Source organism: Heliangelus exortis, chromosome 11 (assembly GCF_036169615.1).
Source record: "Heliangelus exortis chromosome 11, bHelExo1.hap1, whole genome shotgun sequence".
In the NCBI taxonomy this organism is placed as follows: Eukaryota; Metazoa; Chordata; class Aves; order Apodiformes; family Trochilidae; genus Heliangelus; species Heliangelus exortis.
The window spans coordinates 10,988,713-11,009,398 of NC_092432.1; the positions used below are offsets into that span (position 1 = coordinate 10,988,713).

Genomic DNA, 20,686 nt, shown 5'->3' on the forward strand with positions numbered 1-20,686 from the left:
TGTGATGCTCTTGGTGACAGTGCCCTGAGAGGGCTAAGGAGGTCTCAGGTGATGTGGCCTGATTTCAGGAGAAGTTGTAAAATCTGGAATCTGTGGCTCAGGCCCACAAACATCATGAATCTGTGTGACAGCTCATTTTCTCTGGCAGGAGCATTGCTCCGTCACACCACAGCATGGGGCTGTGAGCCTGCAGAACCACCAGCCAGCTCTGTCAGTGTTGTTGGGAGTGGCAACAGTGAAAAAGCTCTGCTTCAGTTTCTGGGTTTCCAGTTTCACCTTGTGTCCTTTCCTCTTCCCTTCCAGAGGGACGTGGTCCTGCAGCTGGATTTGCATTACACCCAGAGGAGCACAGAGCAGAGGAGCTGTGAGAGCCTGCAGACCACCCTCCGGAAATCCCTGCTCAGGCACTTTTTCACCCAGGGGAATTACTCCCAGCCAAACGACCAGAGAACTTCTGCCCCTGCCAGCAGCCTGTGCCTCCGGGCCTCCTCGGCACCTCGCAGGGACCCAAAAGGGCAGGAACCTCTGGGGACAGGCTCTGGCCACAGCTTGCCCAGCAGCAACCCCTCCAACACCAGCAGTGAGCCGGAGGAGAACGATGAGAGCGCCCTGAGCGAGCTCTGCTCGGCGCTGCGTGGGGCTGGCCCGGGAAAGAACCATCCCTGACCCCACGGGCACAGCCCCAGAGCTGCTGTGGTCAGCAGGGCAGAGGGTATCCGAGTGCTGAATGCCTCAGGTTCCATCAGCTGATTTCCAGCCTCGGCTGCCCGCCTGTCCAATCGGCCTTTTTTGGAAAGGCTTCTCCAACCTGCAGCCTGTGGGGCCTGAAGCTCGTGGGAAATAATCCCTGTCCTGGAGGACTGGAGAGGAGGAGTTGCTGTGGCTGGCAGGGGACAGGGCCACCCGACAGGTCACACTGTTTCCAGGCAAAATCCAACGTCGCTTGAAGTCGAGGGCATTGGCTGATGCTTTCTGGGAATCTGGGAACTGCAGCACTGAAGGTGTGAAGAAGCCCATAAACACTACAGGGTGTGTGCTACAGCAGCAGGGACCCTGCCACTGCTGACCCCCATCACACTCAGAGAGGGGACACAAGGCTTGAAGAGAGGACCCAGAGGAAACTGTGTGAATATAGAAGCTCTCCTCTCCTCTGGGGTCATGACGTGCAAGTCCCACCTGTGTCAAAGCAGGTGTTAAATTATGCATTTAAGTATTTCAAAAGAATGTATTTATACTTGGGGCAAGACAATTGCTCACCGGAAAAGGAAGGTCAGATGTTCTGTCAGGTGTGTGTTTACAATGAGGGGTGGTTTTCCATCAGCAGTACCCACCCTGTAGGTACTATTTCCTGTGCCCCTTCTAGCGTGGCACACTGGGGATAAAAGGGTGTTTGTTAAACTCTGCACAGCCCTGAGTTCTTGTCCAATGCAGAATTTCCTGCATGGTGGAAAAGGACCAAGATGGATGAGGAAGAAACCTCAAAAAAAAGTCACTCTTGGTGCAAATTTTATTTTTAAGTGCCTGTCTCTGTGCATGCTCTTTGGGCATCCTCAAGCACTGCCTTTTGTGGGGAGCCAGCCCTCCAGAGAGAGCCACAGGTGAGCAGGGCCCAAAGGACAACCCCAGGGGGTGCACTCCCCTCCCTGCCTGCCCCTCCAATATTTGTTGCATAAAAGTTTCAGCATAGCTCCAGGTGATTGTTCAGCATGGACCTGGGAGGATGATAAAGTAGTTCAACAGTGGCCAGTGATAGCAATGAGGTATGGGAACTCCATCCTTGGGCACAATTTGCTCCAGACTGGAGAAGGTGCTGATGAACTGGTCCAAGCCATCAGGGTGCTGGAGAGTGCTGAAGGTCCCTCTTGGGTGTTGTGCTTCTGTGAATGGAAGAACATGGAGATAAAAAACTTCTTGAGTGGTTGAGGATGGTGGGGTGGGAAGGGGAGGGTGCCCAGGCTCTGTCTTCCCTCTATAAGAGGGATGGAAGAGAACATTTTTTAAGTTTCAGTTCTTCAGCAGTGAAGACAGATACTTAGATTTCTGTCTGTGTTGTCTATTGCAACATGGAAGAATATAAAATGCTCCTTCCAGATAAACTATCCGACAAGTGCTGGAAACCTGGCCAGAGAGAACAGAGGAGGCTTTTATTCTCCTCACAGTGAGTAGAGCCAAGGGAAAGAAGTGAGGCCCCATCTGGCTGAAGTCTAGAAAGTCTCCTAGGAAAAAATGTAAAGCTCAAAAAAAAAAAAAAAAAAGAAGAAGCAAGCAGTATTTGCAGGATGTAGTTTAAGTAAGATGGACTGACAGAGAAGCTACACCAGAAAATTAAAAACTAATTGAAGGGAGATCCAAAGATCAACTTAACTCCAGCAGAACCTGAAGACAAGTCAGTGGGAATGGCTGTGTGGGCTTTTGGGAGGGGCTGGGAGTCTCATTGCCTCCATGAGGGTTTTACACCCCCTCCTGTACTGCTGGGGCCAAATGTGTTTCTGGCTCACATAGCCATGGCAAGCGTTACCTCATGTGAATGTTAATCTCACTCCAAGTGAGGCTGTTTATTTTTTCTGAGTAAAACACTATAGTTGTGTTTGAACACATGAAGCTTCGTGTGGTTCTGACTTCACTGTCTCCATTTTTCCCTCTAATCACCAGGGGGTGAATTAAGATTGACCTGCTGGGATTTTATGGTTTCAACTCTTAACTTCTAGGCTCCTAGGTGTACGGATTTTTTCTTTTTTTTTTATTTTATGTACCCTCATAATGAAGTTTGGATTTAGGAGGCAGATCAAAGGACCCTAGAGAGGATGAAATATGTAGAGAAAATGTCAGGATTTGTTGTGACTTATCCATCAGTATTGTACAGTGTAGCCCTCAGGTGGTTGTTTCAGGCTGAGGAGGCTTCCTGTCCTGATGCCAGGCACAGGACTTGTCTCTATCACCAACTGTCCTGCTCCTGCCAGGAGACCCTCCAGCCAGGGCTACCACCACGTCTCCATGCACCTCAGCTGACAGTGTGTTATAACTGAGAACATCAGTGCTTGCAAAGCTGAGTTACAAAGTTGGACTTTGATTGCATCCCAGGCCTCTGGCCACTACAGCCCACTGCCCTGCGACCCTCTGAGTTCATCCAGGAGGGGCTGAAGCTGTGCCTGTCTTCCTCCCCCTGACTCACGGGGGAAATCAGATTCCCCCAGGGGTGTATAACTGTTTAGGGACAGTAAATTTACCCCTGAAGCTGTGTTTGGGCCATGGACAGCACATCCAAAATTACTCTGCTTCTGTTGACCACATCCCTCCCACTCTCCAGACATAATCTTTGTGGGGTCCACTGTGCCCAGCCTGAAGGGCAGGGAAGAAGGAGCACCCATCCTCGTGCTCAGCATCTTGTACTCTGCTCATAACTCTGCCCCAAGAGCCTCTGCCCACTCAACACTTAATTTCTGTTCCCTCCAAACATTGTCTTTCTCACCTGACAATGTGTATCCCACCCGTTTGCCTGTGTCATTTCAGGTCATCCCTCTTTCCCCTCGATTTTGAGTTGGTTTCCATTCCTCTTCTGATGTAGCAGGTGATATCTCCAAACTCTAAAGCCTGAAAATTTGTTGCTGTCCCACTGTACTTCTTTGCAAGGTCTCATAGCTTGGACAGACCCTCTGGATGGGCACCACGGGTGGGCTCCCCAGGGCCCAGTCTTTACACTCCCTGTAGTAAGCAAGCCAGTCCAGTAGTTTGATTCTCCCAGCAAGACCAGCAGACCCAGTTAAGGCTAAGACTCCCTCATGAGATGCACAACTGCAGGCAAAGTTTGTCCAAGAAATCAGCTCTAATTTGCATTGCCTCCCTGCCTCCGTACATCCACTTACACATTCCCAACCGCAGACATTGCCTTCCACTTCCCACTGGTTTTCTGGGTCAGTTTGTGCCCAGAGGCTACAAACAGCCACTCAGCATTTAGAGGCATTTAACTGGGTAAGGTGGCTGATTTCCCTTTGCCCAAGCCTGCCATGCTTCCTCTGAGAAGCACCAAGTGAAGCTTCAAAACATTCCTGAATTTCTGATGAAAGTAGCAACATCTAAATGTCCAATAATTTTCTTTTTTTTTTCCTCTCTGCAGATGCAGATGTGTTAAAGGGAAGGAGCTGGGTCAGCAGCCTGATGTGCTCTGCTGCTGCTGCTGAATTTCTCTGGGATGCAGTTCTCAGCTCAGGCACTGATGTTTGGCACTTCCTGACAAAACAAGGGAAGTGAGTGAGAAAACAAGGCTGTGAAAATCAGGGAAATGCCATTTCTGTCTGATTTATTTAGTTATTGGAAAACCACTGGCTCAGAAGGCAGTAGAGAAGTGTGTTCTGTGTGTGCTGCAGGCATATTTATCTGAACCTGGCACACAACCATCATCATCAGGGTCCTTAAGGTTTGTTCTCAGTTGGCTTTTATTGTGACCAAAGCAAGGAAAGGATAAGGTCTGAAGAGCCTCCTGGTCTGCAGTCAACTTAACTGGGTTGGCTGGGTCTGGCTGGCCCCTGATGGAAAGGAACCCTGCAGTATGCTAGAAGATAAAAAAGGATGTATAAGGAAACTGCAAGATGCAGGAATGCCTTTTTGGTCCTCTTTCCCTAATTTTTGGAAGTAGCTCCTCATATCCAGGGTCCTGGAAAGACCCTGGAGGCATTTAGCTGGGCATGCCTTCCCAGGGAAGGAGAGAGCTTCCCAAAGTGCAATTTATCATGTTCTTTAGCAGCTAGGGTAGTTTTCCTTGTAGATTGTAGATGATTTATTGAATTGACATTACAGAGGAATTGCTTTCTTTCTAAAATGCACTCACTGGGTCATTAGCAGAGGATTGCTTCTGAAATACCAGGCAGTGGCAGTCTGCTTCCTGTAGGCATAAGAGGACCATACACAAGGCAGTAATTGAAGATTCTAGACTAAGGAATCATGGAATCACAGAATAGCTGGGGTTGGAAGGGACCTTACGGATCACCTGGTTCCAACCCCCCGGCATAGGCAGGGACACCTTGGAGGTATGAGAACAGTCAGGAGATGTTGAATTGTTACATCCAGGTGGTGCTATCCAAGGCAGAGTGTCACAGCTGGCCCTTATCCATCATGCTTTGCACCTGGAGACACCCACAGCTCTGCTCTCCTCTCTCCTAACACTGGCAATCCTCCTGCTCTGAACAGGAGGTTGGACGAGGTCCCTTCCAGCCAACGCTTCTGTGCTTCTCTTACCAAAGAGTATCCGTGTGCTGAGGGATTCTGAGCAGCGAGTAAACCAGGAGATGCAAGACTGAGTTTTCAGTGAAATCCCCATTCTCCCTATCCAAAAAGCAAATGAGGACTTGGTTCAGCTTAGCTTGTTCCAAAACTTTTAAAACCAAAACCCTATGGCAGGTCTAGAAAATAAGGGAGAGGCGGTAAAAGAGCTCCTTGGAAAATGTGAGATGGTTCTGATTTGGTTCTTCCAGGCTTCTCCAACAAGTGCGTTGTTCAGGAATGAAACCAGGAGGATAGTTTTAAATTAAAGGGGTGAGTGAAGTCAGCAACTGTGAAGAAATAAACCCGAGAGTACTCAGATGAAAAAGGAAGATCAACACTGTCCATCTGCATTCAGGCAGGGAGCTGGGCTGCCTCTTTAGGAAGCAAAGACAGGAGTGGGTTTGGTGTCACGGTGAAGCCTGCAGACCAAGACTTTGTTAAGGGTGGGGAATTACTGGTAGCACAGCCTCTTCATGTGGTCCCAGAGTTCTTTCCTCTATCACTGATTATTTCAGTGACTGCTTTGCCATTGTTATTAATCACTTGAAATTAGGTCCATGACATCCTGTGGCAGTGAAAAGTGTATCACCAAACAGATGAGGCTCCTTGAAGTGCTTGAAGTTGCTTCTTATCTTCACAGTTTGGATAACCTTTTGCATAATAATCAACAATTTCAGATATATTGGTCATATCACCTCCTTAAAGAGATGGAAGACACTCTTTGAAATTACAGACCAGACTTCACAAACATAAGAAACACTGACGTGGTGTCACACAGCAACAAAAAGCTAATGTCTGTTGGATAAAGCTGTCTTCACTGAGTTGGATTTTCTTGTGATGGTGTCAGGAATAGTTGATGAGACAGACGTGTTATTAAGTGGTAAAAATAAACAGATGGAAGAGACAAGTGAGAAATCTCAGCTATGACTTTCCAGAATGTTTCAGCAAAGAATAACCTCCTAATTTCCATTCCCTACCAGAGATGAAAAAGATATTTACCCAAGCATTGCATGCTTACAGATCCTGTGCACCAGTGGGGCACCCACTGTAACACTGTCCTGCAAGTCCCTGGAGCCACAGTCCCTTGTCCCTGCCTGCCCACAGGGCCCATGAGATGGGGCAGTTTATGGACCCAGAGAAAGGGTGCTGGTTCTGCTGCTATTCTGGATGGAAAGACATGATCAGAGAGAACATCAGCTCATGTCCACACGTGTGCTGACTCCCTTGGTTCCTGCTGGCATCCTGCTCTGTTTCTGAGAGCTGTGCTGGCACCCAGGGGAAGGACAGAAGATGAGAGGGAAGGCAGTGGTTAGAGCAGCAGCTCCTGCAGAGATGTGAGGGTAAATTACTTGTAAGTGGCAACCTTGTGTGCATGGAGGAGCCTGCCTTTGCATCTGGGGTCCTCACCACAGCTGGGCATGGCCTGACAGGAAGATGACAGGAAGTCCTCTCTTTTGTAGAGCTGAGACAAACAGGCTTTTGTTCCCAAACCTGGCTCCTGCCCAGCCCTCTGGACAATACATTACTGGAAAAGTAGAGGGCAGCTTCTGCTATCTCACTGCAGCCATCTCTTGCCTGCCTTATTCTTCTGCATGGCTTAATATCAATTATAAAATATTAAATCAGATAAATACCTTTGACCTTTCTGGATGATAAGAAAATACGTTGTTCCACCTCCTAAGATGCTGTTGTTCTCGCTGGAAATGCTAATGGGATTATGTAAAGGTTATTTCAGCCTCCTCTCAAGCCTGGAAACGTGGCAAAACAATCATGATGCCCTTTGTTTATGCCTTTTTAATGACTGCTTTTATCTGAGGCCTCTGCATCTGCTCAGGTGCTCACTTGCGGAGTCCTTGGGCTGCTTTTGAGGGGAAATTCCCTGGGGAATAACAATGTATCTGTGCTGTCATATCAGAGATCTGGAGGAGAGTGGTGTCTGCAGGGGTGTGCACCAGTGTACCCCTGGGGCTCTGGCTTTGGGTTTCCTTCCCTCCAGGCCTTGGTCTGCTGGCCCGTGCCAGGGTGGGCAGGTGAGCAGGTGTGGGGATGGGGATGGGGTAGAGTCCCTCTTTGCAGCCTCCAGTCTGAACCAACCTTCTCTACATCGAGCTGAGTAAGAAGCAAAGTTCATAGATACTCATCAGCAAACTCCAGTGGTTTCCTTCAGGCAGTTTCAGTGACTGCACCAACAGGTCTCTCTCAGACAGCCCAAGTCCCCATGCAGCTGGCAGAAGAGCAGCAGCTCTCCATGTGTGATGTGTGTCCTAGGGCCTGGCTCCAAAGTCAGGGTCCAAGGCTGTCTGCAGAGCAATGCCTTGCTCCTGCTCCCTGCCCTGGGTGGCTGCTGGCCACTCAAGCTCAGAAGCCTAGGTCAGAAAAGAGACCACCCTGTGTCCCAGACTCGTGACACCGTGCTCTGAGTGCAAGGGCATGACGTGCAGGGGCTGAGCATAGGATCTCAAAGATCAAACGATATTTGAAAAGAGACCTTAAAGTTGGAGGTTTGCAGGTGATGCCAATAGCAAGCAGCATTAGAGAGAGCAAACATGCAGCTGCTTAGCAAGGGCTTTGTTCAGTTTGGGCAGCACTTCCCTGGAGAAGGGGGATACAGGAATGGAGAGGTCATTCAGCAGAACCCCCTTCAGCCCTGTACATTACCTCGAGCACTGTGACATGGACACATGTGCCAGGAGAAGGCAAGAAACCTGCTGCCTCCCACACAGGCCAGCTCCTTTATTGCTTGTTTCCTTCCTACCCCAAACCTGGAGGTGATAATTTTACCCTGTCTAGCCCATTGTAATTTTACTCTTTGTCTTCATCAATGTTTTAACGAGCCCTGCTCAGCACTTTCAGAGGAAGAGGTGGTGTTTTTTTTTTTTAAATCTACAATGCAGTAAGGCTGCTTATTCATTCCTGGCCCCTCTCCACTATTTTCTCTCACAGGAAACACTTCTGCTTCCAGGTAGGCTGCAATATGAGTGCCTTGCACACCTCTCTGACGCCCTGGCATGAGTCAAGATGAGTTCAACCTTCAGAAAATTGTTTCTTGAAGGCCAGAGACATTTGTTTGTCCTATACTTAAATGTCTTTCACTGACACATCAGACCAACCACAGCCCATTGCTTAGCATCCTGAGTGACAGCACAGTGTAACTGAGGGCCCAATGAATGTCTAACAGGATAAAAAAGAACATGAAAGTACTCTAATGTCCACAGTTAATGGGGTCAAAGGAGGCCTACTATGGGAAACTTCATTTCCAGATGACTTTCTACTGTGCTAGTACAGTGCTTTCTTATCATCACAGTCCCTAGAGTTTTTAAGGCATAAAAAGGATTTTTTCCATAATAAATCTTACAACTGTTTTCTTTTTTTCTCCTGAAAAGCCTGTTTGCCACAGCTTCTTATAGTTTCCTATCTTTGTTTTCCTCCCAAAGATTGGTTTGAACAAAAAGTATTCAGCACCTCTTAAGAGATGAGAGGCAAGAGAGGAAAAAAAGATATGGCGTATAATTCCTAAGGTGTAAGAATTCTTTCCCTAGGGATAAAAAACCAGAGGTCTGGAGAAGAAGGGAGAGACAGTCGTTGGCAAGAAAAGATCAACATTTAGGAAATAGAATTTGCATCTAAAACTGCTTCTCAGGAGCTGCAGCACTGAGAGATGTTGCTGATGGCTCTGACCTCTCCAGGGGATTAATTACTGCTGCCTTCTCCTCCAGCTTTTTCTCAGGAAGGCCTCCAGCCCCAAGCTGCAATGGCTCTGCTCTGGCCACTCCATGTCACCAGAGGTGATAGAGGAACTGAAGGCACTGCAGGTGGGAGATGCACAGGAGGTGCAGGAGGGGAAGGGCATGTAGGAGGCGATGCAGAAAGCAGAGGTAAAGCAAGAGGCAAAGGAGAAGCAGGAGGCAGTAAAGATGCAGCAGAAGCAGAGGGGTGAGGAAGAAAGCTAAATGTGCTGCAGTGACTTGTCTGCATTTATCCTGCTGCATAAATGTGGGGCAAGTGAGCAGATGGGGTGGGCTCTTCCCTCACACATGAAATAACGTGAGGAGCAGAGAGAAAGCAAAGACATTAAAGTTACCCAACTCCAAACCAGCTTGAAAAGCCAGCAGTTTTTCCAAAACGGTGATCTTTCCTTTGACTGAGCTTAGTGGAAGGACTAAGCAGGGAGTGAGCGACACAGGACACCTTGGAGCACCCCTCCAAGGAGCTCAAGGGAGAAACACTGCAGCACCAGACAGGTGAAGACCCTCTCCTGATGCAAATGCAGGAGCTGAACCACAACCTGTGCCTCTGCGGGACCCTGCAGCCCTTCTGGTGTTGTGACAGGGTGACACGGAGCTGGCCAGATGCCCAGAAAGCAGAGTCCAGCCCCGGGCTTCAGCTGCCTTACCCCAGCACCAGCCAAGTTGTGGGTTTTTCCTGGGAGAAGCCTGAAGTGAGCTGAACAAGTTGCATGGTGACTTGGTATTTCCTGCTGTGATGGAGACCATCCTGGAAAAGGGAACAGTCCATCTCAGTGAGGCTGTGAGCTTCAGTAACAGCCTGACAGCAAACACTTGGAGACCAATGCTGTGATAAAGAAAATTCAAACACTTTTCCAAAGTAAAGGTTCAGCTGCATTTTCCAGCTATTGTTCCAATAGAGAAAATAGTAACATATAGCTCTGAAAACAAAAATCTACAGAGTTTTTAATTTTCAAATGAGTGAAAAGATTATTAGTACTTTCCAGGAAAAAAAAACCCAAACCCAAACAACCAACTGTGACGGGATAGGGATCAAGCAGGGAAGATTTTTTTTTTTTTTTTTTTTTTTTTTTGGTCTCAGCTGTGATATTCTTAGGAACTGGGAACCTTTGGAAAGCAAGAAGAAAAGTCCTTTGGTTGCTAGCTATCCTCTTGTCCCTAGCTATGAAGAAAAGCCTCTGCCTCAGACTGGCTGCAGTTGAAAATCCAGCCATGCTCCTGAGCACAGGCTGTGGGATAAAGCCTCAACTTGTGCCACTCTGCCTCGGGCTGGAGCCTCCCAACCTGCAGCTCAACCCCAGATTAAATTGCTGAGATGCCTCAGAGTCCCAGGTGACCTTTCCATGGCACCCTGGGGAGGATCAGCAGGTCTCCTGTGAGCACATGGGGAAGTGCCTGAGGTGATTTCAATGCCAAGAAGCTCAGGTATGTACTGGTTAGGGCAGAAGTGGAGTGGACAGTGGGGCTGTGCATCACAAATCCTCATTTCTGAGCTATTTTATTCTCACTGCAGTTCAGAAATTAGCTTCTGTTCATGATTTCTGGTTTAGCATTATAAATATGAATACCCTCCAGCCACCTCCAGCCAGAAGTGGTGGATTCCCCTTAGGATTAACAATACAACTGCACAGAAAGCAAAAAATTCTACACCTCGTTTTGGGGCTACATTGCACTTAATCCTTGTTTGAACCCTGGGAACAGAGTCATACATCCTCCTAAGTGCTTCTCCTAGCTCTAGGAGTTAATTTGTATGCAGTGCAATTCCACCTACTCAGCTCTTCTTTCCTCCTTTGCCTTCAAACATGGTTGTCTTGACTGCCTGTTCCTCCTGCAGGGAAAGAAAAAGAAGGTATTATTATAACCAAAGGCTGTGGTAGCATGGACAGATCCAACAGATCCATCTCTCCAGGCATCTTGAGAGGGCAAGGACAGGCAAAAGGGCTTCTGGAGTCTGTTTGCTGTCAAGATTTTAGTGTTAAGCTTAATTGGAGAAACTAATTAAAGAAAAGGCTTTTGGAAGTCAATGGATTGGGCAAACTATGGGGCTCCAGAGGGGCTGCCACAGGCTCACAACATCCCCCTTGCCCCTCATCTATGCCTGCAAGGCAGAACAACTTTGTACCTGTGTTTGTGTTACCACCTCCCTTTCCATGGCTGTACAACTGCATTGCAGCTGCTGGGAGGCTGCTACGGGCAGTCCAGGACAGAATACCCTCAGAATTCTTCTTCTCACCATATTTTCAAGCTTTGGCTGAACTTTCTAGCAAAGTACAGGAGGGTGTCCAGGAGCAACACGGGCTGTGGCTTGATGCCACTTCTGCCCCAGTAGCTTTCTCCTCTGGCTGGCTCCCACCTGGGAGAGAACTACTCCATTCTTCAGTTTGGCCCACACAGCTGCTTGTAGGGACTGTGAGTAAGCTGATGAGGGAAGGAGGTTTAATTTCTTCCATAAATTGGTTTATAAAGCCTGGATCTGTTCTCTCCAGTTCACAGAGCGGCCTTGCTGCCATCACACGGGGCAATTAGAGGCACAACGAAAAGAACAGCTCAATCCTGTCTTGTCACCCTGGGAAATGTGTGAGGAAACCATGGTGTCCCCTGGCCATCCCAGTCCTGAGGCCAGGCCTGAGGCTGGAGTCACATGAAACGTTGCTTCAGCAGGAGAATCATCTTGAGAAGGTCCTCCTGCCATAGCCTGGATCGTGGGAATGAGACCATTCTGTATTCCACTTGAGCTGAAGGGGGTCATGGTGAACCCATCTCCATCAGTCAGGAGCAGAGCCCTGCCAGCAGTTGCATCAGCAGCACTTCAGGGAAGCAAAACGAAGCCCAGGGCTCTGAGCTGCCTCTGCTGCCAGCACAGGTGATTGCACAAAGGGTCTCTGCTTGCCCAGAACTTGGAGCTTGTCCATGCTGCACCAGCACCTGCACTTCTCATGGGTGAAGAAAACTGGCTGGGAGTGATTCTCCCAGCTTTTTAGTCGGGTAGTGAAACAGGTTTGCTGTTGCACTAGTGAAAGCCAGCACGGGCAATGTGCATCCTTCCCATTCCAGCAGCCTCTGACTGCAACCTCCCCACAAGAAACCCCCCAATCTCATCACATCACCTCCACTAAATGGGAAGCAGAAGCACAGCAGGGCACAGTTTTCCTCTGAGAGGATTCTGCCAAAGAGGGTTCTTACTCCAGTTCCCAGACTCGCAGGGGTACATGGCTTTGCTCTCTTGGGTCTGATGCAGGAATTTAAAGTCAGGTCTGCACTGCTGGAGGCAGTGCCCATGACCACTGATTACAAGCTGCCCTGAGCACAGATGTGCAGTAAACACAAGGCTTTTTCTGTGTTTGTGGTGGAACAGTGGTCATATGGAGTGATCTTCATTAAAGAGATGTGTTGGCTCACAGGCAGATGTGAGACAAGAAAAAAGGAGGGGAAAATCTATTTGGGGCAATACACAGGGCATGCCCTGGGGGTCAGGAAGACCAAAAAGCCAGAGTGAAAGGTATAAATGTTTTTAAATGTATACAGATGACATCTGTGTAATGAATTACCCTGATTTAAGTTACACTTTTTGTTTTTGGGTTTGTTGGGGTTTTTTTGTGCGTGTGCGTGTGTGTGTGTGTAGGTAACGCCAAAGGCTATGCTGTTATCTTAGAGGAATGTTTGTGTCTGGAGATCCACTTTCTCCCTGCCAACAATAACCCTTCCCCAGAGTTTCTGAAACATTAATTATAGTTTTGTAACATGCACGTTTTGCAACCAGCTCAAGGTAATTCTCTGTAACACCGAGCTCTGACAGAAACAAATTAATTGCTGATTTGAAAACTGACAGTTGCCTAGGCATGAGTGTTCGAGGATTTATTACGTTTGTTATGGAGAAATAAAATGGGTCTCACCATCCTTGCCAGCCTGCCTGCCTACGGATGCACACGCACACCCTTGACATGAGCAGCACCTGGGAAGAACCAGTTTCCCCCAGATGCAAAGCAAGCAGGAGGAAGAATTTGAAGTGAAGATCTCAGATGCAGCTGGACTTCACTTGAGAGTGTTTCATTCAGGGGCTTCCCTCACTGAGGTGCCACCAGAGCTCAGGGGTTCTCCCCAAAACTTCTCCCCACTCCATCCTTGGCACATCTCAAGCACAGAGAAAGAGCACCTCCTTTAGATCCACAGATTCCCTCTCAGATCCTTTAGCTCGGATCATGAAATAAGTTTAAAGGGAGTAACTTAGACCCCCAAGAAAAAAAAAAAAAAGAAGGAAGATTTTTTTTTTTCCAGACTTGCCAAATTACTACATTTGACTAAAAATAAAAATAAATTTTAAAAGAAAGGAATGTGTTTTTTAGATCATACAGAAGAGTATGAGTTCTCTGTAGCCCTTTTCGTGTCTCTGCTGTCTTGAGGTGAATACAGGTTCCCACCTGGCTATTCCAGGGCTGCTTCTCCTTCTTGGCCAGCTGGGATGGAGCTAAATTCCCTTTGGCATTTTATTTCTTCATTAGTGCAATCTTTCAAATTACAGTGGCTTTCCTGCAAGCCACCACTTGTTAAGGACTGTGGCAGATCTTTATAAATGGTGTAAGATATGTCAGCTCTCTCGCTAGATACAACTTACAGTTCCTGAGCAGCTTTTCAGAGATATGTGCTAAAAATATAGGAAACAGTCATGATCCTGAAAGTGTTTTCTCTGCATGACTTCCTTTGCCTTTCTGATAGTCTTGAGGGACTGGCTATCACCTTCAGGAGGAGAAAGATGATGACACCAATGCAGAAATGAAGGATGTGAATCCAGGAGTGTCAAAAAGAAAAGAAAGAAAGAAAGAAAGAAAGAAAGAAAGATTTTGCCCATGGGACTAATGACAAGGAAAAAAATAATTAAAATAATTACTTCACTAGATGAAAAACAAATGCAATGTGGACTATGCTGTACATCCAGTACCGGGTGTAGATGGCAAAAAATGTCACATCTCAGGAAGGACAAACTCAAGAAATATTATTAATTTTAGTAATTTATTATGGTAGGAGAGTGACATTTTCATACCTGAATATAAAATGCTTCACAGCATCACAGGGTGGTTGAGGTTGGATGGAACCTCCAGATGTCATCTGTCCAACCTCACACAGGGCCACCAAGAGCCAGTTGCCTAGGAAATACAGATGGCTTTGAACACCTCCAAGGATGGAGACCCCACAAAGTCCCTTGGTAGTGTGTGCCAGTGTGTTTCAGTTTGTGCCCATTGCCTCTGACCCTGCCTCTAAAAAACCTTTGAGAAGAGCCTGGCTCTGTCTTCTTTGCACTCTCCCCTTCAGAATCTATAGATATTGATGAGATATCTATACTCCTGAGACTCCTGAGCCTTCTCTTCCCCAGGATGAACAATCTCAGCATTCTCATCCTTGCCTTATATGTGAGATGCTCCAGTTCCTTCTCTGTCTTGATGGTCCCTTGTTGGTCTCAGACTTTCAGTGGGGAGGATGCTGCTCTCCAAGTCTGGCCTCATCACTGTTTCCCGATCCATCACCAACTGTGGAAGATGTTAAGCACAATTATGATTAGTTATTTTTTTAAAAAAACAACTTTAGGACTCAATGGTGCATTCCCAGGAGTTGTATCAGCCAAGGAAGACACTGAGGAATTAGCATCAACAGTCAGTAAATGCTAATGGCTACATCAGCCTCACAGGCTACAGAGGCAAAAATCTAACACCTTCACCACGTTTGTGAAAAGAAAGTTGTTAATTCCAGGTCAGTTATTCCAATCACAGCCAAATGACGCTGGTGTTGATGTGGGGCACAAAGGAGAAGTATTTAAAAGACAAGGAGAAGCTGTTGGCAGCATGTACCTTTCTAGGAAACAGCTTTTGGTGAGGAAACATTATGAAAGAAGAGCAACAGAGCTGGGGAAGGGTCTGGAGCACCGGTCTGCCGAGGAGAGGCTGATGGAGCCGGGGGTGTCGGTCCGGTCCGGCGGCGGAGAGGCTGAGGAGAGAGCTCCCGAATCTCTGCAGGGCCATGGCAGGAGGCTGGAGACAGGGGGGTTCGGGCTCTGCTCCCAGGGAACGAGTGATGGGACAGGAGGAAACGGCCTCAAGTTGTGCCAGGGGCGGGTTGGATTGGGTATACTGGGAACCATTTCTCCCCCGAAAAGGTCGTCAGGCCCTGGCGGGATTTCAGAGCCGTGTAAACGCGGTGCTGAGGCACGGCCCAGCGGTGGCCCTGGCAGTGCGGGCTCAGCGGCCGCGCTGGAATGACCTTAAAGGTCTTTTCCGACCCGAAAGATCTCCCGATGGTTCTACGAACGGAGCAGCGCGGCACCTCGGCAGCCGTGAGGCGCCGGTGGGGACAGACCCGCGGGGCGCGTCCTGCCCGGGCGGCGGGAGCCACCCCTGAGGGGAAGGTGGGTCCGTCCCGGGCCGCAGCCGGGGACACACGGTTCCGCTGCCTCCCGGCAATGGGTGACTCAGGGAGCCGCCGCCCGCCCGCCTTCACCTCTGCCTGCACCGCCCGGAGCCGGGGAGGCCGCGGCCGAGGTTCCCGGCGGCGGGGAGGAGAGAGGGGGGCGGACCGCCGTGCCCCGCCCCGCCCCCGGCCCCGCCCGCCGCCGCCGCCGCCATGTTGCGGCCGTTGGTGCCCGGTACTGGGTGAGGCCTGCGCGGGGCCCCGGCGGCGGCGGGGCCCTTCAGGAGGAGCCGCCTGCGTGGGTGAGTGCCGCCCGGCCGGGCTCGGCCGCGCCGGGGCCCGCCCCTCCCGCTCGCCCTCCGCCCTCCCTCTTTCCCTCCCGCCGGCCGGGCGGGTGCTGCCGCCCCGCGGGCAGGGCGTGCGGCCCCGCCGCCGGCACACCGAGCCCTGCGCGCCCGCCCGCCCGCCCGCCCTCCCGCCGCACCGGCTCTTCCGGCCCACGGGGCGCCCGCCGCCTTCTCTTCCCCCACCGCCGCAACCCACCCCGCCGGTGGCTCCCGTCGCCGGCCCCGGTCCCCGCGGCGGCTCGGCCCGGCTCGGCCCGGCCCGGCCCAACGGTGCCGGGACAAACTTAACTTCAGCGGGGCTCGCCCACGTGCGGGCGGGGGGCGGCGGGGCCGGGCCGGGCTGTCAGCGCGGGGCGGGCGGCGGAGCCCGAGGGGCGGGGGGGGCCCCGGGGCCTTTGTCTCGGGTGGGTCGCGCGTGGGGACGGCCTGGATCGGGGTGGAGAGGTCGGGCGGCGGAGCTGCCACGGGCCGAGAGACCCCCGAGGTCCACCAGGAGCTTTCGCAGCGTTAGCCCGGTCGCACCGCGTTCCCGTGCGGGGCTGCTGAAACTTTAATGGGTGTGAAAGCGCCGGTTCCCGTCTGCCTGTGGAAGGCTCCGGTTCGGTCCCCCACCGGCTGCCGTTTGCCCCCTTCCCGTGCTTTCCCCGCAGCCCCTGACAGCCCCTGGGCGGCCGCTGCCCCTTGGCCTGCGCTGTCTGCACCTCGTCCGCCCCTGCTCCTGACATCCCTGCCTTCCCAACGCGTTCCCCTGGCAGGGAATATCGGCCCCTGCTCCTGACATCCCTGCTTTTCCAACACATTTCCCTGGCTGGGAAGCTCTAGACGTCTCCATCCTGTATCCCCTCCCAGAGATGCCTGTCTCAGAACAGCCCTTGGCAGATGTTTTCCCTTGTACCACCCTGCTATTTTGCGGGTTTATCTGCATTTATTATTTTCCGTTAGCATTTAACCTTGGTGTAATTGTGTTTTCATGCTTCCCTGTTAGGTGGCCGTTTTGAACCTCCTCCTGTGAACAGCATGGTCCAGGCTGGTTTGGAAGCTGCAGAAGAGCAACTGCAGATCTCCAAAGATCCCCAGGAATAGCACTGCTAGTGAGAGGTGTGTATGGTGCGTGTGCGGGACACTGCTCCTGTGGTGCCTCTGTCCCACTGCAGAGTTTTGAAGCTGAGCCACAGCAGAAGGCCCTGGGGTTTGACACACTGCTTCGAGCAAGTTCACGGGGGCTTTTGGATGGCTTGGAGCCTTCTGGGCTCGCTTGCTGCTTCCAAGAGAAATGTGCTACTGTGAGGTTGGGTTTGCACATTGAAACACATATGTTCTACTCCACAAGTCTCTTCTCCTTTGCTCCTCTTACTCACCTCCTCTGTTGCTTTGCAAATCTCAAGCTCTGTGTTTTTGTAGGCAGGCAGAGAGAGGAAAATCAGATTCTGAGTTGGGTTCTAAGGCAAGTCCTTTGCACAAGAAGTATGAAGGTCTTTAGTTTCCACTTTGCCTGTAAGCCAGTGTGCAGGAGGCTTTGACATAGTTTGCTTTAATCTACCTCTTTTTATCTTTGTTATCTGAGAACAGAAATAAGATACGTTTAGTCAAAATTTTAAATTTGTGTCATTTAAAAATTACTTGTGTCGGCAAGATACTGGATATTCTTTAGAATCTGAGTAAAATTTTGCTTTATTTTGAAAACTGGTAGCTTCGTGCGTGATGAGATAAAAATGCAGTTTTGTGGAGAAGCATTCAGACAAGAGAGTTGTGCTTGCATGAGAGCAAAGAGCACAAACTAGTCTTTTGCAGGACTCCATGGTGTGCGTGAAAGCCTCTGAAAATGTATGGTTTCTTTCAAGAAAAGTGTATTTTGTAGTGCTGCAGATACCTCGCATTTATTTTGTCTTGTATTTTAAAACATTGCTGTGTCCAAAGATGTGCATTGGTGTTTGAGAGTGAGAACAGAAAAGCCAAGAGTGATTGGCGAGCTCATTTTTTTCTCTATATAAAGCTTGAGGACTCCAGGTTATGGATGAAACGCCTTCCTTGTGGAAGGATTTGTGTGCCAGAAATTTTGGGAGCTGGATGGTGCTTAGCTCTCTTCCCAGCTGGCACAATTTTTCCCACTCAAAGGAAGGGGAAGTTTCCAGTCCACACTCTGCCAACTGCAGTCTTCTGCCATGTTTGTGGAAGTCCTTATCAAGTGCTGGGGGGCTGGAAACCTGTGGGTAATCTTCTGGGTTTCCAGGGACTCAGTGCACAGCTGCTGTACCTCACTGAGGGTTGTGATTGTAAATTATGGCACAGCCCTCTGTGGACATTCATATTTGTGGTTTCATTGAAGAATGAGAACAACTTTAAGCTAAACCACAGCGAGCCACTCTTAAGCCAAGTAAATCTCTGCAGAGTGCTTTGCAATAGATTAACCAAAGCAACACCTCTTGGGCTTGTCTGTAGGCAGGGCTGAGCTGTTTGGTTTTAATGTGATGCTTGACAAACTTTTAAACCCAGTTGTAAATAAAGCAAGCAGCCTTAAGTTGGTGGCATTTTGGGAAGGTATCAGCTTCTTTCTCTTGTTCCACCTTGTCCCAGGGCCCTCCTCTCAGCCTCTCACCTCTCTGCTCCCAGCTCTTCCCCCTTCTCCTGGGCCACCTTCTCCATTTCCCTCACGTGCCCCCAGTTTTGGCAGCACTGATGCAGCCCAAGTCAAGTGAGTGTGGCAGGACTTACCTTGCCTGTAGGTGCTCCTTGCCAAGTAGAAACTGGCTTACTGCTAGTTTTGTTTGTTTGTTTGTTTTTGGGTTTTGGGGGTTTTGTTTGTTTGTTTTTCCCTCCCTTGCATACAGCATACATCAGCTTACATAAATTTGAGGTTTAAATGGAACATGTATTAAAAGGATGGCTTCATAAACATTTGGGAAGTCTATATATTGCACCAACTCAAAAATGTTTTCATTAAACAGAGGGAAACCAGGAGCCCTGACAGTAGTGAGCACAAATGTTCAAGTAATTCTGTGCTGTCAGTTTTCATTATGCATCTCATCAGAGCTTGATTATTGCTGTCACAGGCCTCTGTGGTGAGCATCTCAATCCCCACGTCCCTTCTGAAGAGCTCAGAAGGAGAGAGCTGGCTGGGAATGCCAGTTCTTGTTATGATTTGGACATAATCCTTTTGGAGCAGTCTTGCCTTGCATCGTTACCTAATTAAGGATTGCCCCTGTTTCAGATAAATCCTGTGTGGCTTTCTATGCTTTGAGTGGCTGTATTGAAATATTTGCTGAATATTTGTATTGTTTAAATTGCTCTGGGTAGGAAGTCATCTCACTTTCCAGTCCTGTTTCTTCTGGGCTACCTGTTTACTCCTGTGTTTTTTCCTTGAAGGAGGACTGAATTCTTCAGGTGTAAGTCTAGGAAACAAAGTCTAGGAAAATCTAGGAAACAAAACCCCCAGCCAAACAAAAAGGAAACCCTGTAGTAATGTGCTTCTGAATCTTTTCTGTCAAGGCTCATGACAATGATAGCTTTTGGAGCAGTGATGCATCGTTGGACAGGTTGAAAATATGTCTGTCCCTGGTGTGGACTTGGTGGTCACTTCAAAGGTCACATTTGAACCAGCTCTGTTCTTGGGGACCCTGGGAGAAGTGGATGCTGTCTCCTGCCTCGTTGACTGAAGGAGCACCAGGAGCTCTCTTTGCACAACTTGGGGATATGTCGCAGGACATGAGTGAACAGCTCCTGTCACTTGTCACTTGCCCCTGTCAGCTTAAGCCAGATGGGACCTGAGCTTTTGCTGATCCTCCAGTGCAGCTGGGGCAGGAGAAGTGCCTTTCCCATGGTGCCCTGTGGAACTGCACTGTTGTTGAAAGCTGTGCTGAAAAAGCTGGCCTGGTATCTTGGTGTATAAATGGTCAATCTTGTAATAGTTAGAATGGAATCTGAAGTGTCTGCAGCAGATGTTTCTAAAAGCCTTTGTACCCTTCTGCAATAGCATTTCGGGCAGTTATGGGGTTTGTCACATTAATTGTTTATGCAAATGAGTCTTACCAAGTTTGTTGTTGGGGCAAATATGCCTGACACTGTATTTTTTTGCTTTTAATTGCAGCTTTCATCATGGGGGACATGAAAACCCCAGACTTTGATGACCTATTGGCTGCTTTTGACATCCCTGATCCGACTAGCCTGGATGCCAAGGAGACCATCCCATCAGCTGGGGAGGAAAATGAGAGTCACCTGAAGTCCTCGGGGATTTGCATAGATGAGAATGTGTCCTTATCTCACTCTTTGCCTCCCTCTGATGCTCCTGTTGTGAGTGTGATAGTGAAGAACACAAGTCGCCAGGAGTCCTTTGAAGCAGAAAAGGAAGGGAATCACCTTGGGACTGGGCTGCTGCACAATGGGTTTCGTGGGTCCGATCTGCCATCGGAGGCTCATGCTTTAGTGCACAATTATGGCAAGTTTGAGTCAACTTTCATTAATGGTGACAGCTCAAGAAGTTACTCTGATAAACTGGACCAGTCCAAGTCTGAGCCTTTGCCAACGTTCAGTCAGTTTAGCCCAATTTCCAGCCCCGAGCCAGAGGATGCGTTCAAGGAAGACAGCATTGCCGATAAACCCAAACACACCCAAACTCCCTATTTTCCACCACCTTCCATGTATATACCCACAGGAGCTTCAGTTCTGGATCATCTGAGGAAGGTACCAGAGCCTGAATTAAGCATGTTTGATCAATACTGTAAGAAGGAACAAAAGATGGAAATCCACTGCCAGCCAGAGAATAGGCTGGAAATGAGCAGGAGAGAACACGACAGAGCACCAGAGAGGTTCATAGAGTCAAGCAGGGACTTGGTAGATACCAATAGCTTTCTTGGAGAAGGCCTAGTGTTTGGAGACCTCCCTCACAATAATTTAGGAGAAAGCAAAGGGTCTGTGCCTGAGCTGAATATGTCTTCCTCGGTA

The 20,686-nt window shown here is 49.2% G+C and overlaps 2 protein-coding genes and 1 long non-coding RNA gene across 9 annotated transcripts in view; 2 read left to right on the forward strand and 1 right to left on the reverse strand.

Annotated features, from left to right (window-relative positions):
- LOC139800907 (mucosa-associated lymphoid tissue lymphoma translocation protein 1-like) overlaps nucleotides 1-2,593 on the forward strand; it is a 24,493-nt gene extending 21,900 nt beyond the window's left edge. For all 6 annotated transcript variants that reach the window (XM_071754524.1, XM_071754522.1, XM_071754521.1 and 3 more), the window contains one exon: nucleotides 304-2,593. In XM_071754524.1, the coding sequence (XP_071610625.1) occupies nucleotides 304-666 (363 nt within the window). In that variant the 3' untranslated portion in view covers nucleotides 667-2,593. The remainder of the gene's footprint in view (nucleotides 1-303) is intronic.
- On the reverse strand, nucleotides 1,790-14,221 carry LOC139800911 (uncharacterized). Of its 2 annotated transcripts, none has more exons than XR_011727999.1 (3): nucleotides 14,044-14,221; nucleotides 10,777-10,833; nucleotides 1,790-1,877 (listed from the first exon to the last, which is right to left on the reverse strand). It is a non-coding gene; the product is annotated as an uncharacterized lncRNA (long non-coding RNA). The 2 variants fall into 2 exon arrangements; XR_011728000.1 differs by lacking the exon at nucleotides 1,790-1,877 and adding an exon at nucleotides 7,039-7,368.
- A 1,354-nt stretch (nucleotides 14,222-15,575) lies between these two features.
- The window catches only part of ZNF592 (zinc finger protein 592), a 36,864-nt gene continuing 31,753 nt past the window's right edge, over nucleotides 15,576-20,686 (forward strand). The window contains 3 exon segments of the mRNA XM_071754520.1: nucleotides 15,576-15,703; nucleotides 16,734-16,846; nucleotides 19,833-20,686. Coding sequence (XP_071610621.1) covers nucleotides 19,841-20,686 — 846 coding nt within the window. The 5' untranslated portion in view covers nucleotides 15,576-15,703; nucleotides 16,734-16,846; nucleotides 19,833-19,840.